Source organism: Neofelis nebulosa, chromosome 9 (genome assembly GCF_028018385.1).
Source record: "Neofelis nebulosa isolate mNeoNeb1 chromosome 9, mNeoNeb1.pri, whole genome shotgun sequence".
Taxonomy (NCBI): domain Eukaryota; kingdom Metazoa; phylum Chordata; class Mammalia; order Carnivora; family Felidae; genus Neofelis; species Neofelis nebulosa.
This window is the reverse complement of record NC_080790.1, coordinates 67,496,528-67,513,998: the sequence shown is the minus strand read 5'-3', so window position 1 is coordinate 67,513,998 and position 17,471 is coordinate 67,496,528. Positions and strand designations below refer to the sequence as shown.

Sequence of the window (17,471 nt, the reverse complement as noted above, 5' to 3'; positions counted from 1 at the left end):
CAAAAAAATAACAAATGGCCCAGTGTGGGGTGAATAAGAGATTCATAATATTTCTTTCTGAGAAAAAGGATTTGTCTTTTTTATGTGATCAGAGCTGTTGAGGATACTTTGATTCCTCTCAAAGTAAGAGATTTATAATTTAGTTATATTTCTCCATATCTGCCCTGTTTTGTTTTCCAAATATAGCAGACCTTTAAATAAAGATTGGAGAGAGTGTTCCCATGCGGCTCAACTGAGAGAAAACGATTTCTTTTCTCCGGGCTTAAGGGTCAGGGAGGCTGGAAACAGGATGTCCCTTTTTGAGTTCTCAGGTCTTATTGAGAAGTACTAGCCATTGACTGTAGCCAAGGAAAGTTCCTTGAACATTGCAGGAAGCTGTTCTTTTTTGCCCCTGTAGGCCTGGGAAAGACTGGAAAAAGCGGAACACGAGCGAGAACTGGCTCTGCGGAACGAGCTCATCAGACAGGAGAAACTGGAACAGCTCGCCCGCAGATTCGATCGCAAGGCAGCTATGAGGGAGACCTGGCTGAGCGAAAACCAGCGTCTGGTGTCTCAGGTTATGCTCTAGACCTTCTTCGGGGAACCACTCCTGGGGTCATCTAGAAATGTAGACCATACCCAAGCACTGCAGGACAGCCACTTATCAACACCCACTATTCTGAAGTAACTCGAGTCCTCTTGCTCACTTCCTATGAAGAGGATGTTTATCATTTCTAATATACTTTGTCTTCTGTTTATCTAACTTTTCATAGATTTGAAAACAGCTCAAGCAGTTTGTTTAGAGCCAGTGAGTGAGTGTGAACTGCTCACATTTATATAATTTTTAGAAATTTCTCTTACCTTCTGTCTCTGACCATCTGACGTTCAAGGCAGTTAGACTAGTCATGAAATAAATAAAAGTGGCTTTCTTTTTCTACTTAGCGTAACGCGAACTGTCACCTGCTCCAGTCACATAAGTATAAAGTGCTAGATATGAGCTTGGACTCCAGTGTAAAATGAGAAGTTGCTGATTGGCTTTGGAGAGGGCATCCTAGCTTGACTAAGGTGTTGTAAGTGTCCTAAGGAAGGCAGAGACAGACCAGCATCTGGCAGGGCTCAACTCAGTGTGGCCTTACAACCACCAGAGGTGGTGTTCAGGATTCATCCTCCGTCTCTGTTTCTTTGTTCCAGCTGGATGGCTTTTTTATTTTGTGGGGTTTTTTTCCTCCCATTTCTCTATAGGACAACTTTGGTTTTGACCTTCCTGCTGTTGAGGCCGCCACAAAAAAGCACGAGGCCATTGAGACAGACATCGCCGCATACGAGGAACGTGTGCAGGCGGTGGTAGCAGTGGCCAGGGAGCTTGAGGCGGAGAACTACCACGACATCAAGCGCATCACAGCAAGGAAAGACAATGTCATCCGGCTCTGGGAGTACCTGCTGGAACTGCTCAGGGCCCGGAGGCAGCGTCTTGAGATGAACCTGGGGCTGCAAAAGATATTCCAGGAAATGCTCTACATTATGGACTGGATGGACGAAATGAAGGTAGAACTTGAGTGAAAGGAGGCCAGAGCTGATGAAATGGGGCCTCCCTTTTCTGGAACCCACCCCTGACCCACCCGCTGACCCCACGCTGTACAGTGTGCCACTGGTCTAACTGCCCTCTCTGTGAAGCCACAGAGGGGTCACATTACCCGTGGGAAGATTGCTGGTTTAAGAGTTAAATGGCGTGTGGAGTGTAAAGACGAGTTCTGTAGCTAGAGGTCAGCTGCAGTGATCTAGACTTCATTTAGATCTGTTCCACAGTAGAGAATCAATCAAATGTTGTCGATTCTTGAGAGTTGAACTAGCTTTCCATCTCATTGATCTGTGTGTGAGTGGCTCTAGTTTGGGGAGGGGCCTGGGAAGATAATGTGGGCACATGGGAGAGTGGTAGGCAGTGTGTTTGGGAACCAGTTGAGATTGTCGGTGCTGGAGCTGTGTAGTCTTCTTGAGCCTCCTTTCTTTGTTCTTAAGTGGAGATCACACTGACCACCTACCTCAATCCGTTGCAGCAAGGACTAAGTGTGGTAATATGTGTATACATCGTAGGACAGAGCGGATTCAGAGTGACTGCCAGTGCCAGTTTGTGCTTCCCCTTCCTCACTGGACAGCCCTGAGCATAGAGTTCCAAGCTTGCCTCCCGCCTGGGAGGAGACCTGCCTGCCATTGTGCCAAATCCCCACGCCCGTTTGTGTTCTCTGCTGCAAGTGGTAGAAGGCTCGTCCATGTCACGCAGTCCCCCAGGCTGGAAGGCACTTGGCTTCATAGCTCGAACAGAACAGGGCAGTTTGTAGACAGTCCTGTGAAACCCCCTTTATCTCAGCACACTGTGTTCCCAAGCTTGACCTTGTGCAGGGGATTTCCTTCCTGGGATATAAGCCTTCGTCTTTTGCCTCACCTCTTGAACTGTCCCTGGCGGCGAGGCAGAGTCACCTCATAACATCAGTTTGCCCTCTTATTGTCCAGGATTTATTATGTTCTCAAGTGTGGTCTGCATTGACTTTTTAACGTAGAAATGTTCATAAAATCTAACAGGGATATGCTTTTCATTTTATAAATCGTGTTGTACATTATAGTTCAGATTTGGGGCCAGAGATTTCCCTCAGAAGTAGGAGTGAAGTGGAAGTTCCATCTGGAGGGGAGGTCTCATGAGGCCCCCAAATTGAGCTGATGGAAGAAAAGAAGAAAATGGTAATGGATTCAAACTTAAACCAAAGAAATTGCTCAGGCCCTTCTAAGCATGAAGCTGCCTGACCATGTGTTTGTTTGGTTAAAGGTGTGGTTTGTAAGCTTTCAACTAGATTCTTCTCCCATTGATGATAGAAGTATCTCAGAGGCATAACAGTAAGCTTTTAACTGAGGCAAACAGCCATTTGAGAGGTCCACAACTTCTGGGAGATTTCTTTAAACTTTGAAGTGAAATAACTCTGTGACCTTTATCTCTTATCTTTTTGGATAGAGTCTTCGAGCCCCAGGTTACCTGCCATACCGCTTTCCACCGCTCCTTTTTTTTCTATTCTGTTCTTAGTGTAGTTGTGACCTGCTTATTCCAGGGTAAATCACCTTTAGTTTATCATGTCTGTCCTGATGAAAACTTCTGGGTTAGTTTGATTTTGCTCCGAATTGCTTGTCCTTCTCCCCTTGAGATGCAGGGAGGGAGGGTGACTGGAGAGAGGGTGTAGCATGGTTGCTGGCTCTCAGCATGTCCAAGATTATAAGACACTGAAGTCAAGGTTGTGTGCATAGATGTCCTCTCTGTTTTCTCTGGCGCGCAGGTGCTATTACTGTCTCAAGACTATGGCAAGCACTTGCTTGGTGTGGAAGACCTGTTACAGAAGCATGCCCTGGTTGAAGCGGACATTGGCATCCAGGCAGAGCGAGTGAGAGGCGTCAATGCCTCTGCCCAGAAGTTCGCAACAGACGGGGAAGGTGAGGATGGACTGTTGCAGACATTACTTCCTCATCACCAGAGATCCATATTTATAGAAGTAGATAAGTGGTGTGTGCCAGCAGGGTTCTTGGAGCTTCTGTGCTATTGTAGGTTCCCAGTGGGTTTGTCTGCTACCACGTCATGGGTACACAAGATGCAGTGGGGTAGCCTAATGGACACTTTATTTAACTCTGTCTGGCTTTTCTGAAATGGACAGGTGTTTTCCTTAAATACCCAAGTGCTCCTTGGTTTTTAATGGTGATATTTGGCAATCAGACTTGACCTAGACCACACTTGATGCATACCAACACCCTGGTGTGGCTGTTTAAGCATCTCATGGCTTTTTCACATCTGGTTGTACATATCCTTGTTGAGAGGATGTTTGGAAGGATTTGGTTGTGTTCCTTATATTTGCAAAACAATTAAATGTAGCTGCCCTTTTTCCTATAATTTATGTGCCTTTTTTGGTTCATAAGTAATGACTTTGCACTTGGGCCAAAAAATGACACTTCTCATTGCCCCTGCCTCATAATCTGGCTCTGCAGTGAGAATGGAACTGGTAATCTCATGGTGAGAAAATGGGTATAGCTCACTGCCTGCGAACGAACAGGGACCTCTGCTAAACTGTCATACTCCCACATTCCTTCCTTGACATTAAACAGGTTACAAGCCCTGTGACCCTCAGGTGATCCGAGACCGCGTGGCCCACATGGAGTTCTGTTACCAAGAACTCTGCCAGCTGGCAGCCGAACGCCGGGCTCGACTGGAAGAGTCCCGTCGCCTCTGGAAGTTCTTCTGGGAGATGGCAGAAGAGGAGGGCTGGATACGAGAGAAGGAGAAGATCCTGTCCTCCGATGATTATGGGAAGGACCTGACCAGCGTCATGCGCTTGCTCAGCAAGCACCGGGCATTCGAGGATGAGATGAGCGGCCGCAGTGGCCATTTCGAGCAGGCCATCAAAGAAGGTGAAGACATGATCGCGGAGGAGCACTTTGGGTCAGAGAAGATCCGAGAGCGGATCCTTTACATCCGGGAGCAGTGGGCCAACCTGGAGCAGCTCTCGGCCATCCGGAAGAAGCGCCTGGAGGAGGCCTCGCTGCTACACCAGTTCCAGGCAGACGCCGACGACATTGACGCGTGGATGCTGGACATCCTCAAGATTGTCTCCAGCAATGACGTGGGCCACGACGAGTACTCCACACAGTCTCTGGTCAAGAAACACAAGGACGTGGCAGAGGAGATCGCCAACTATAGGCCCACCATCGACACGCTGCACGAGCAGGCCAGCGCCCTCCCCCAGGAGCATGCCGAGTCTCCAGATGTGAGGGGCCGGCTGTCAGGCATCGAGGAACGGTACAAGGAGGTGGCAGAGCTGACGCGGCTGAGGAAGCAGGCACTGCAGGACACCCTGGCCTTGTACAAGATGTTCAGTGAGGCTGATGCCTGTGAGCTCTGGATCGACGAGAAGGAGCAGTGGCTCAACAACATGCAGATCCCAGAAAAACTGGAGGACCTGGAAGTCATCCAGCACAGGTGAGTGCGAGAGCTGCCAGCAGTGCTGAGGCCGCCCCCCGCCCCCCATCACCACTTGTGACCAAGAGGGTGACCTACCCTGTTCAATTGCTTTTCCAGATTTGAGAGCCTTGAGCCTGAAATGAACAACCAGGCTTCCCGGGTCGCAGTGGTGAACCAGATTGCACGACAGCTCATGCACAGTGGCCACCCAAGTGAGAAGGAGATCAAAGCCCAGCAGGACAAACTCAACACAAGGTGAGCGTGCAGCCAGCAGTGTGTGGGGCCAGGGAGGGCAAGGTCACTTGCTGAGACTTGCTGTCAGGAATTTCCTACAAAGGTTCACTGATACTGTGGCACTGATGTCACACCATTGGCATGTGCCTTACAACATCCCCTAGTTTTGCAAGAAGTATCTTTTGGGGTGGTGTCATACAAGGCAGCCTAGCCCCTAGCATCAGAAGTCAGGATGTTAAGGTGAGGCCTGTGCCCAGAGTGGAGCGCCACAGCGTCAAGGTGGCACCTCTACTGTCCCTTTTAATCTTAATCTTTCTGGGACAGGGTTTTAGCATGTTTTAGACCTAATTGGTCAGTGAAAGTCCTGATTATCAAGTTAGACCTTTGTCCCCTTGTCATCTTTCTGTTGCATAAACACATTTGAGTAGGTTGTGGTGGCCTTGACTCTGAAGGTTGCTGTCAGGTTTTGGGTTTGGAAAATGTTCATTAGGTGCAGTTCAGAGGTGAGTAAAATGTACATGGCAGAAATGCAGTTACAGAAAAGTAACTGACTCTTTGGGGGACAGATGTGCTGCTGTCACAGCTCCATTGGAGCTCTTTGAACAAGTGCCTCTCATGACTGGTTTTTTCAGATTATATTGTGTCCCTGAGCTATTTTGATAATATTTGGTATCCATATGCAGAGTGAGATGATTTTCCAAAAAGCATGTATGTATTCCTAGAAGAGATTGAGAGAGGAAATGACCACTGCAGTTAATGTGACTATCCAGCCGTGGGCTGTCAGCCTGTCTCTTACATGACTCTCTCTCCATGGCCTTGCACTCACAGGTGGAGTCAGTTCCGAGAGCTGGTCGACAGGAAGAAGGACGCTCTTCTCTCTGCCCTGAGCATACAAAACTACCACCTTGAGTGCAATGAAACCAAATCCTGGATTCGAGAAAAGACAAAGGTCATCGAGTCCACCCAGGACCTGGGCAACGACCTGGCCGGCGTCATGGCCCTGCAGCGCAAGCTGACCGGCATGGAGCGGGACCTGGTGGCCATCGAGGCAAAGCTGAGCGACCTGCAGAAAGAGGCGGAGAAGCTCGAGTCCGAGCACCCCGACCAGGCTCAGGCCATCCTGTCTCGGCTGGCCGAGATCAGCGACGTGTGGGAGGAGATGAAGACAACCCTGAAAAACCGCGAGGCCTCCCTGGGAGAGGCCAGCAAGCTTCAGCAGTTCCTGCGGGACCTGGACGACTTCCAGTCCTGGCTCTCCCGGACCCAGACGGCCATCGCCTCTGAAGACATGCCCAACACCCTGACTGAGGCGGAGAAGCTCCTCACGCAGCATGAGAACATCAAAAACGAGATCGACAACTACGAGGAGGACTACCAGAAGATGAGGGACATGGGCGAGATGGTCACCCAGGGACAGACCGACGCCCAGTACATGTTTCTGCGGCAGCGGCTGCAGGCCCTGGACACCGGGTGGAACGAGCTGCACAAAATGTGGGAGAACAGGCAGAATCTCCTGTCCCAATCACATGCCTACCAGCAGTTCCTTAGGGACACGAAGCAGGCCGAGGCCTTCCTTAACAACCAGGTACCTCTCCTCACTGCCTTTGCTTCCTTCCTTGTAGAGCAGGCCGCTGCTTCAAAGCATCCCTGTGTGGAGGCAGAAGGGTATCTGAGAGGCTCTTTTCCCCGACTTCTAAGGTGTTGAAAGCCATCACAGTGTAGGGGATGGGAGCTGCGGGTCCCTGCAGGAGCACCTCATCTGCAGAGTCCTCTTCTGTTTCAGCTGCTTCTGAGGGTCTGTTACATTTATAGTATGTCCTCATGGTATCACGTCAGTTGGCGATATTCTGTGAGAGAGCAATCCAGTTTGACAGTTTGAAAGGTGCGGTGAGGGATTTTTTTGTTTGATTGGTTTTTTTATTTGTTTGCTTGAGTTTTTTGGTTTTTTTTGTTTTTTTCATGGAGGAGTAAGTGGTTCTGTCTCCCTTGCTCTAAGAGGGACTTTGAGTCAGAAACTCAGGAAAGAAAACAACTGAAGATGGTGGCCAACATCAGGGTTGTTAATCTCTCTTTTTAAGAGAGCGTTTGAAGAGTATGTCACTATTGCCTTCATGAGCATATGAGAGGACCCTGGTGGCTGATGCACAAAGCTTTGGTTACTGTCCTCACTCACTTTAGAGAAAAATTTAGCACATGGAACCACTTAAGGAAATTTAGTTCCTTATGGTGTCCCACTAGGTATTTTCCCCTCCCAACTTCTGGTTTTTTCTGATTCAGTAGATAATTTTATTTAAGAATAATGAAGCAAGTGTAATGAAGTATGTTACACAAAAACCCAGGATATGGGAGACAGTGCTCTCATTATTCTGAAAATGAGTTGTATTTCATAATATTTCATCCTGCTGTGATTTTGGTTTTCTCTCTTTGAAAAAGGAATATGTTTTAGCTCATACTGAAATGCCTACCACCTTGGAAGGAGCTGAAGCAGCTATTAAAAAACAAGAGGACTTCATGACCACCATGGATGCCAATGAGGAGAAGATCAATGCTGTCGTGGAGACAGGCCGGAGGCTGGTGAGCGATGGAAACATCAACTCAGATCGCATCCAGGAGAAGGTGGACTCCATTGATGACAGGTACAGTGTTCCGAGGTTCCTGAGGGAGTCTGGCACCCTGGGACTCTCTAGCCTCTGAATCACTGGCCAGACATCCTTGGGACTGTGGGTATAAATTTCCCAGTGAGTGAAGTATGGGCAGCTGGCAAAATTTAATCTATCAGAAAATCTCCCTACCTCACAGAAAATCAGTGAGCAGTTGCATGGCTACCTGGCACTGTGGTTCTTATGGTCAAGCATGTGTAGGTGTCCACAAAAGAAAAGCTGTGAGAAGCCAAACTAATACTAAATCAAAGGGTTGTAAGAGCCCTCATGATGCCAAGTAGCAGTTGGATATGAGCCATGCCCTTGGAGAGTTGATGTATAGCCTGTCACCTGGTGGGACTCTGAGAGCCACATTTCCCCAGCTAAGCCCATGTTCACCTTCATCCACACAGGACTCCTCTGAAGCCTTTCGGAGGGAGTAGCAAGGGAGGGTGAGGTTTCCTTGTCCTATGTACCTGGCACAGCCACAAAGGAATGTTATCAGGCCCTTCTCAGAAAATTGGCTTGGATAATGCCTTGATAGGATTTTTTTTTTCTGATGAGAGAAAAGCCCCTTTCCTCTTCTGCCAAGACATCTCCAAGATTGGATGCTCTTCTTTAATTTTTATTTGTTTACTCATTTATTTGGAGTTCTGTAAGATTTTTCTCCCTGACTGAGGGCCAATGCGTTCTGTTTGTAACTTAATTCTTACCCTGCCTTGGTGGTTACTAAAGTGCGAAGTCAGGGCAGATCAAGATCTGGATGTACCAGCACAGGCCGGTTCTGGTCTGGCCCATCTGCTGCCTAGCCTCTGTTCCAGTCAATCTTCCGTGGTCCCGGTTTGGGTTGGATTTTTAAGGGCTCATCGTGAAACCGATGTCATCAAGAAGCAAGTTCTTCCTCAAGGCTTCTTTTCTGACTTTCAAGTTCAGTGAAAAGGAAGAACTTCTTGCTGAGAGCGTTTCCTTGCTTACCATGTCCAAGAGCATCTCCTGAGACCCTGGGCCAGATTAACATTTTATCATATAGGTTGAAAGGGGAAATTACTCCCTCCCCATGACGATTCAGCTTTTGGCTTTAGCTCTTCCAGTCTGTCTCTTTCACTGATTCAGAGCCTGAACCATATATTCTGAGGGTGCTACTATTGAATAAGGTATGACATATATTATAATTTTGTGTCTGTTGCTTTTTAAGTAGCTACAAAAAAGGGGGAAAAATCCCTCCACCAAACCCTTGAGTGAGTGTGAAAAATAAAAATTAGGCCAGGTATTCTTAACTTAGAGAAAAAGAATTTCCTTTCTTCCTAATGTTAAGTCTCCAGTTATTTTGTAAATATAATACCTCATGTTCATCTGTATCAGATGCACACAGCTGGTTTCCTGAAGGCGGGCTTGGCCGTTAGGGACACGTGCTTCGAGGCAGACATGCAGCCGCCTTGTAGTTTCCTGCATGTATTTATACGTCCCCTGGTGCTGCAGCTGTGAGGGGTTGTTGGAAGCAGGTGACGTTGTCAATGGAGAATCCTGTGTATGACAGAACTTTTCAGCAGCACTCGGTTGTGGTTTAACCTTCCTTTTGCCCTTGATTTGGAACCTGAGCTCCAGGGGTTCCAAAGCCTTCTTAGGATTTCTGTCTTGAGGATGAATGGAGGGATGTGAGTGGCTCAGTTGGTTAAGCATCTGACTCTTGAGCTCAGTTCAGGGTCATGAGTTCAAGTCCTCTGTTGGGCTCCACATGGAGCAAGGAGCCTACTTAAAAAAAAAAAAAAAAGCACAAGAAATGGGAAATACTGTCCATAAACATAAGAAAGATGAATGCGGGAAGGGTCTTTCCATTGATCTGCCCTCAGGAGGTCTACGCTGTCCTCAGCTGATGTTAAATGAATTCTGGTTTCACTTTAATATCCCCAGAGGCCTCAAGATCAGAAACTGACCTCAGAGGATACTTGTCTGTTACCAAAATACACAAATATGGGAATTCCAGATGCTATGGGGGTGCAAGCTAAGTATAAATATCTAAATCTTCAGATCTCATCCCCTGTCCACAAATTTTCTGATGCTGTTGTGAAGCTATTTTCATAAAATGCGAAAGTCATTATAATGTGCTTATGTTCCGGAAATCTTGTCGATTACCACTGAGTTTGTTGAAATGAAAAAGTACCAGAACAAAGACACTGGCTCCTAACAGATGTGGGTGGGGTACAAGTGACCTTTAAAGTGCTCATGCCTGGGTGGAAAGTAGCCTGCTGTCCAAGCCCGCCCCAGGGGTGTGACTGGGTGAGCTTCCTGGCTCCAAGGAAGTTCCAGACACATTGCAGTACTGGGTGAGCAAGGAAATGGGATCTAGCTTCATAAAGCCAGACCCTATCCCAATGGGAAAAGAAGCTTACATATTACCCATCTGTTGTACTCAGGCACCTGTGGTTCTTTACTTTTTATAAGAACCAGAGTTAGACCCAGCATCTGCCTCAGAGGATGAAGGAGCTTCTGAGTCCTATTATAGGGATAGGAGGTGAGAGATGGAAACAAAGCAAGAGATTTAACCTTGCCCCAAACAAAAAGTACCCTTAGGACTATGGGAAACTATGGCCAACTCTTAGATGGTCCTTTCCTATAGTTAAATTGATGATCCAGCCTTGAAAGGCCTTCTCTGAACGCCTTTGGTTACCACTGGTGAGCAATGAAGCCACACTGACTTCTCTCGAAGGTTCTCTGAGTCAGCAACCATGTCCACTGCCCGTGTAACTGTTTTTTACAATGAGAAGCATATCCCTCCGAAGCCATCATCCTGTCCTCTCGTAGATTTGTGTCATTTGGACACGGGGTCCTAAGTCACCATTTGGCTTTTCTCTTCTCCCTGGTCCCACTAGAAGAGAAAGACTGGCCGGACAGAAGTCTGCTGTATGTGTGTGACTTGAATATGTAAGATACATTCAGGATTCTGTCTGGTTGTTTCTGTCCTGGTGAGTCTTCTCAGTGTTTGAAGTTATTTTTATTTCCACTATTGCCTTGAGCTTCAAGGATGCATGTCCTGCTATAGCTGCCAGTTTCTGGTTCCTCCTTGCTTTCTGAGCACTTGGGTGTGACACTGGGGAAAGGACTAGGATCCTTATTCAAGGCCTCTGAGTAAAGGCTGGACCTCCTGGGTTTTGTGCCTGACTCCAACTCAAATTAACCTTCCTCCTGAAGGATTGGCTTTATATTCTTAAAACTCCCTACAAATAGTGCCTGAAATTTGAGGTTTGGGAACTTAAAAAACTTTTTTTGGACATTCCTTCCCTACCTGTTTTTAAACACCTAATTCCTTTAGCCCAAATACACTAACAGTCTTTAAATGATTTTTTTTTTTTTTTAATTTTTGGTATCCGAGAAAGGATATCACTGCAGTTAAGAGGATTTGGCCTTTATTTTTTGTTATGAAAGCAACAGAATGTTAAAAATGTTGGGAGAGAAGCTACAGCCATGAATCTCACCTCTAGCACCTGCCATTTCAGTTTCTGCTTTCTAATTGTGCCATTGAACATGCATACACTTTCCATTTAGCATTACTTAAAAAGTATTTTTCTATTTTTGCACTTTACCTAAGTGATTAAACATACTAAGACCCCTGTTTCTGAAGCTATAAAACCCCTTTCAACTAAAAATAAAAAATTAGAAAGTCATTTTATGTAACTAGCATATACCTGGCAGCATTACTTCGGCTCATATCATTCCAGTTGTTCTGTAGTCACCAGCACCTGTAGGAGCTGAGAGCCCTTCCTTCCGTTCCCCAGGCATGTGGTAGTGGCAGTGTTGCCACGGTTCCTTGTTGCACCAGCACTCACTGAGAGCTTGTGTGACCCACGGCGTGGCTGTGTGATCTTTCTTGCTCCCAAAGAGGGCTCTTGAAAGTCAGTCAGTAGCTAGTGCTCCCTGAGCTGCTCTTTCTGGGCATCATAGAGAATCAGGTCGTGGTCTTCCTCCTCCTTCCATGGGGGCCTAACGAGAGAGACCTTGCCCAGGCAAATGCAGCAGGAGATGACTTTGAGAATCAGAATGGAAACCCAGCGTCCTCATCTCCCCCAGTTAATGTCCTTCACTGGCTGGCTGGCTGGGCTTAGGTTCCTCGGGAGTATCAGGGAAGCCGTATTAGAATGACACTGCTTGATTCTTGGTGTGCTGTGGCTCTCCCCTGTTGCCGCAGAACTGTGTCAAGGCCATCCTTCTCCTGGCACTCCCAGTACTCACATGGCTGTTCTTCACCGTCTCTGGTGAGCCTAAGCCACCGGGCACATGAGGGAAGTCTGCTGCTAAGTTCTGGAGCCTCATCGGTGTGTGCGAAGGGTGGGCATTCAGGGTGGGGAGTGAGCACACCATTTCCCTTGCTGTTCACCAAGTTCAGCAGCTCCTACCAATTTTGCTTAAGATTTTGTGCTTTAGCTGCATTAAACCTTGGTTACCCTTACCTGTTAATAAAGTGGGATTTAGTAGATAAATAATCTTACAGGTATCAAAATTTTCATTCTTGGTTAATTGTCATTTGGAGGGAGTTTTTCTCAAGATGACAGAATATTTATTTAGGAGACATTAATTTAAAGCTGGTTGTATGGTTGTCTATAATTTCTTAGTCCAGTGTCTTAAAGGTAAGTTTCAAATTTTCCTTCAGTGCCCCAGATGGAGATTTGTACACAGTACATGCTCAGATTTTCCCCCCAGCACCAGATTAGGAAGCACTGGATTTATATGGCTCATTTGACAGCCTCTTCTGCCTGTTTTGTGGCTTGGACAGTATTTTGGTCTCTCGTACCATGGCTTACTCATTTGGAGGATGCTGAATTCTCTCGTTTATCTTGCCTTTTTGACATAATTAAAACAGTACAGGCATACTGCTGTTGTCATATATAGAAACCCAGGAAAGACATTGAGTTGTAAAATCAGTATTTCAAGATTCTGTGTCTCCTTTTTTAAAAGTTATTTTTATTATTATTATAAACAGACATAGGAAGAATCGCGAGGCAGCCAGCGAGCTTCTGATGCGTTTGAAGGACAACCGGGATCTTCAGAAATTCCTGCAAGATTGTCAGGAGGTATGCCTCCCTTCCTTGCTTCTGAGGAGATCCAGAGCACTTAACAGAAGAGCCCTTGAATTATAAAATTAATCAAGGCCCAGAAATTCATTGTTTCCTGCTGGGGCAGTGTGGCAGTTCTCATCAGTTCTCCAGCCTGCAAGCTACCACTTAGAATAACTAGATTCTTCTAATCTAGAATAGTCCAGAACTCGGCTGTCCATGACAGTGGACCCTAGCCACACATGGGGCTATTTCTTTTGTACATATCAAGGTGTAGCTCTTCTGTCTTCTATCACATCTCTTAGCCAACTGTGATTAGCAGCTGCCACATTGGACAGTGCAGATCTAGAACATTTCAGTTGTCGAAGGCAGTGACACCCTAGGATATTCTGTATTGTAAATGCATTTACTGCCGTGTTTTAACTATTTAAAGTAATACATGCTTACTGGTATGGAAGGAAAGAACTAAGGAGTACTGGAACTGGCTATCTAGGTAAAAAGCAAATATTTAAAAAATACAGACTGAGTTTCTTACTCACTGAAGACTTTGAAATAACCATCTTCCAAGCTCCTTGAATACATGTCTAACATGCCAAGAGCAGCACTCCTGATTTCAAACTTCTGAGTTTTAACATGTGGTATTAATCTGATGATTCTCATACTATTTCATGCTCCCCTGATATGTGCACAAACAAACTTGGAAAGCTAAAGTTAGCCAGAAAAATGCAGTCTCTCTGCAAGCTAGTTGGAGAAAAGCATCTGGCTGCCTTCACATGTGTGAGTTCAGGAGCACATTGCATTTTTTCTCTCTGCCGGAGAATAACAGTGAGACTCTATTCTCTCTGGTTTATTAGGTTAAATCCACTCGGAGACAGAAATGGGATGAAGAATATCCAAGTGAAGCTGCAGGGGCCTTGGGGGAAGGGTATCGGAGGGTGTGGGGACGGGATCGGGTCGTGTGCAAAGAATGTGACTGAAATCATCACAACACCTTGCATGCAAATGCGTGGCTGTGTGTTAGAAGTAATACAGCCCTAACAGCAGTCGCATTAGATCGCGTGTGACAGAAGCGATCCTTCATATCCATTCAGCTGCTGTCTTACTCTGAATCTTGCAATATGCTCCAGCAGCTAAACCTTCAGAAGGAAAGCCCCTAAACTATGTAGCTTAGGGTCTGTCAGTTTTCTGTGCCACTCTGATGAATCTAGGTCTCTGGGGGATTTGCCTGGAGCCAGACAAGCAGAAAACAGGAATGCCTCTTCAAGTGGCACCCAAGCATTAATAACCCATTTGGATAGGATGCTTATTTAAAGAGGTATTTGTGTCCCCGGACAGGACGTAGAGGAGAGTGATGGGATCTGAAGTTAGCTGTATTGGGCCACATGTTGTGCCATAGTGAATACCAAGTGACTCTTACTCATTGGAGGGGTCAGGAGATGTCCGTAGCCTGGGCTGTGCCTTCCACACATTGGAGGTCCCTGTATTATCCCTTGATGTTTCCCTTGTAGTACCATCGATGACTCATTTTAACCTCAGCCCATATAGGGGGAAGTGGGGAGCCAGTAGTATTCCATACTCTTGCTTAAAAGGCAAGTTTAATGAGATGAAAGTAATGAACCTCAGCATGGTGAAACCTAGGCTAAATTTGGGAAAAAGAATGCTGGAAAATGAGCAGGAGGTGAGGAGATGAGAGGAACCCTTGAAAGAAATCCATTTGGAGTTTCCCTATTTTCCATTTACACATGTGTGGATTCGTAAGTAGAAACATGGGAAAAGTAAGTGGGTAAAATAATAGTCCTTCCCAGTAGAATCACAGGAAATGGTCTTACTAGGTCATTAGAGCTTTGTTAGCACTTGTTCTAAATTAGCACCCTTGGTTACAAGTAGTTCACTCCTTAACATGCACCAGTGACTGCTGGGCATGCCTCGAGGGCTCAGTCCTACTGGGATTTCCCCTATGTGCAGAAAGGTTTTGGCTGGGTTCTTACATCCTGGGAATGATGTGCAGGTCTCTTTGTGACTGCTCTGCTGAGTCTTCCTCTTTTAGCCTTTTTTTCTAGCCTCATTAAGTTACTACATCTCAGGGCGCTTGGGTGGCTTGGTAGGTTAGGTGTCCAACTCTTGATTTTGGCTCAGGTCATGATGGTTCATGATATTGAGCCTCTCATTGGGCTGTGTGCTGACAGCAGGGAGCCTGCTTGGGATTTTCTGTCTCCCTCTCTTTGCCTCTTCCCCACTCACATGCACACTCTCATCCACACTCACTCTCTCTCTCTCTCAAAATAAATAAACGTTTAAAAAAAAGTACATCTAGGGGTGTCTGGGTGGCTCAGTTGGTTGATCATCTGACTCAATTTCGATTCAGGTCATGATCCCAGGTTTGTGGGATTGAGCCCTACATTGGGCTCTGAGCTAAGCATAGAACTTGCTTAAGATTCTGTCTCACTGTACCCCCGTCTCCTCCCCTTTGCGCGCTCTCTCTCTCTAAAAATAAATAATAAAAAGTTAGTATAACCATAGATGCTGGGGGTGGGGGGTGCAATCCCTCCCACATCAGCATGTACAGTTTCTGTGTAGTGACAGAATTTAGGGCAGGTTTGGGGGCTCCAAAACCCTGGTGTAGAAGTGCAAGCAAAGCATTGGTATGTAGTTTTCTTTGGCCGTGAGCTCTGTATCATTCAGCATCATTAAAATACGTACGTTTTAAGCCAGGATCTCTGAGAATGGAGTTTGTGTATGGACTAGCTTTGCATTTGAAAATCTACCTTCTATGCTTCTAGAAACTTAGCACCCAGAGGTCAGAATTAGTACCATTGCTGGCTACTGGTATCGTCCAAAGTCTAGGGAATCCAAGTTGTCCCTGTTGTAGTCCCTTCCTTGTAGTGCCTTGGCTGGAGCAGGCAGGAGTTGTGAGATCTGCCTTGGTTGCCACTCCCATTAACCACTGCCTAGATGGGGAAATTTATTGCAGGGGCTCCCCTATCCCCAGTTGTAGATGGGGATATAAAGAACATCATAATTTTTGTAGCATTATTTTGATGTGTATTCCTGGAAAATGATTTAGAAGTTACTGCTTTTCTGTTTTATTCTCTCATACCATAACTCCTGTTTTCAGAAACTGATGTGTTTTTTTAAGAGGGCAGTAAAGCTAGACTCGTGGCACCAGGGATAGCAAGTTCCGTTGCTTTGCTTTGAAAAGCTTGATTCAGTGATCAAAGCATTTTTCCTATCCTTTTCCAATCTGCACAGTGTTCTTTTCTGCAGAGAATGAGTATATTCTTAAATGACCTTTGTAAATGCCCACAAATAATAACTGCAGTTCTGATTCCAGAGTGCTGATGAAGGGTTGATGAACTAGCAAGTTCCATAGATCCATTTCATTGTGCTGTATCGCATGATGCTTTATCTGTAGGATGATGTTCAGCAAAGAGCAGATTTGTTTATAAGCCTCTGATTTTTATGTAGCTCTTTTTTTTTTTTTTTTTTAAATCTCTCTGGGTAGGTGGTCATGAATAGCGAAAATATGTGAATGTCCTTTGCACTTTGGATAAATGCCTTCTATTGTGTATAATCTGTGTGTATGTGGAGCACAGGGAAAGTTTTACCATTTGGTTTCCTTTTAACCTCTTTCCCCCTTGGACCGAATGAATGACCATAGTATTTCAGGTTTTGCCTACTCAGGTAACTGGAAAACAGATAATTCTTTTAAAGTAGGAAGTTTACTGTCTCTGTTGTGTAACCAATCTGTGGTCCTAGCTTACAAAGGGCTTTATGAGATTTACTGGTTTTTCACCTCAATAAAGAATAACAACTAAGATCTCACTACCTTTTGCTTTCTACCTCTAACCCCCTTCTGTACAGTGGGTGAATATGCTGAGAAAGTAGAGATGGTGACTGGGAGTTCACCCACCTTCAGATCCAAGGGTGCTCCTGTGACCTGTGTCAGCCTCCTTGACATTGTTTTTAAAGAACAGACTTGCTATTATTTAAACACATTTGCCAGGGAAGCCTTTCCCAGCAGTAGCCCCGAGTGTGAGTGAATGGTCTTAGAAATGTTGATCCTGTAAGTGTTCTTTTGGTTTTCTATGCCTTGGAGATTGGCACAGAAATCTCTAAACCTTGAAGATTGGACCATGAGGGTGCAAATTTGTTTTGGCAGCGACTGGTGTAAGAAGTGGGCTTCTTATGGTCACACAGGAGAAGGGACATGGTCTCTGAAGACCTTTGCTTCTGATTCTGGCCTGATCCTACATTCCTTTGTGTATATTTCTCTTGGGCAAACAAAAAGCTCTTCCCGGGTTAGTGCTGTGTATGGGGTAGGAATTAGGACCTGGCATGGCCAACTACAGGCAGGCAGTAAGGAGCCGAGCAAATTGGGATGAAAGCCAGCAAGAGAAGTGTGTCCAGGGCCTCGCGTTGGGCTGCCTCCCACCCCAAGCCTCGTGAGAGAACTCCCTTCTTAGATCTGTCAGCAGCTGGCAGGCTTTGTGATGCTTTGCAGAGTTCAGATCCAAGTAGACATGTTGGGTCTCAAAATCAAATCCTGTGGAGTGTTCTCGGTCTGAATGGAAGGCTCTTTAGAGA

General features: G+C 46.0%; 1 protein-coding gene across 3 annotated transcripts in view; it reads left to right on the top strand.

Annotated features, from left to right (window-relative positions):
• SPTBN1 (spectrin beta, non-erythrocytic 1) overlaps positions 1-17,471 on the top strand; it is a 199,817-nt gene that overhangs the window by 149,568 nt on the left and 32,778 nt on the right. For all 3 annotated transcript variants that reach the window (XM_058684092.1, XM_058684093.1, XM_058684094.1), the window contains 8 exons: positions 398-556; positions 1,222-1,524; positions 3,297-3,450; positions 4,114-4,984; positions 5,084-5,221; positions 6,029-6,785; positions 7,634-7,836; positions 12,815-12,905. In XM_058684092.1, the coding sequence (XP_058540075.1) occupies positions 398-556; positions 1,222-1,524; positions 3,297-3,450; positions 4,114-4,984; positions 5,084-5,221; positions 6,029-6,785; positions 7,634-7,836; positions 12,815-12,905 (2,676 nt within the window). The remainder of the gene's footprint in view (positions 1-397; positions 557-1,221; positions 1,525-3,296; positions 3,451-4,113; positions 4,985-5,083; positions 5,222-6,028; positions 6,786-7,633; positions 7,837-12,814; positions 12,906-17,471) is intronic.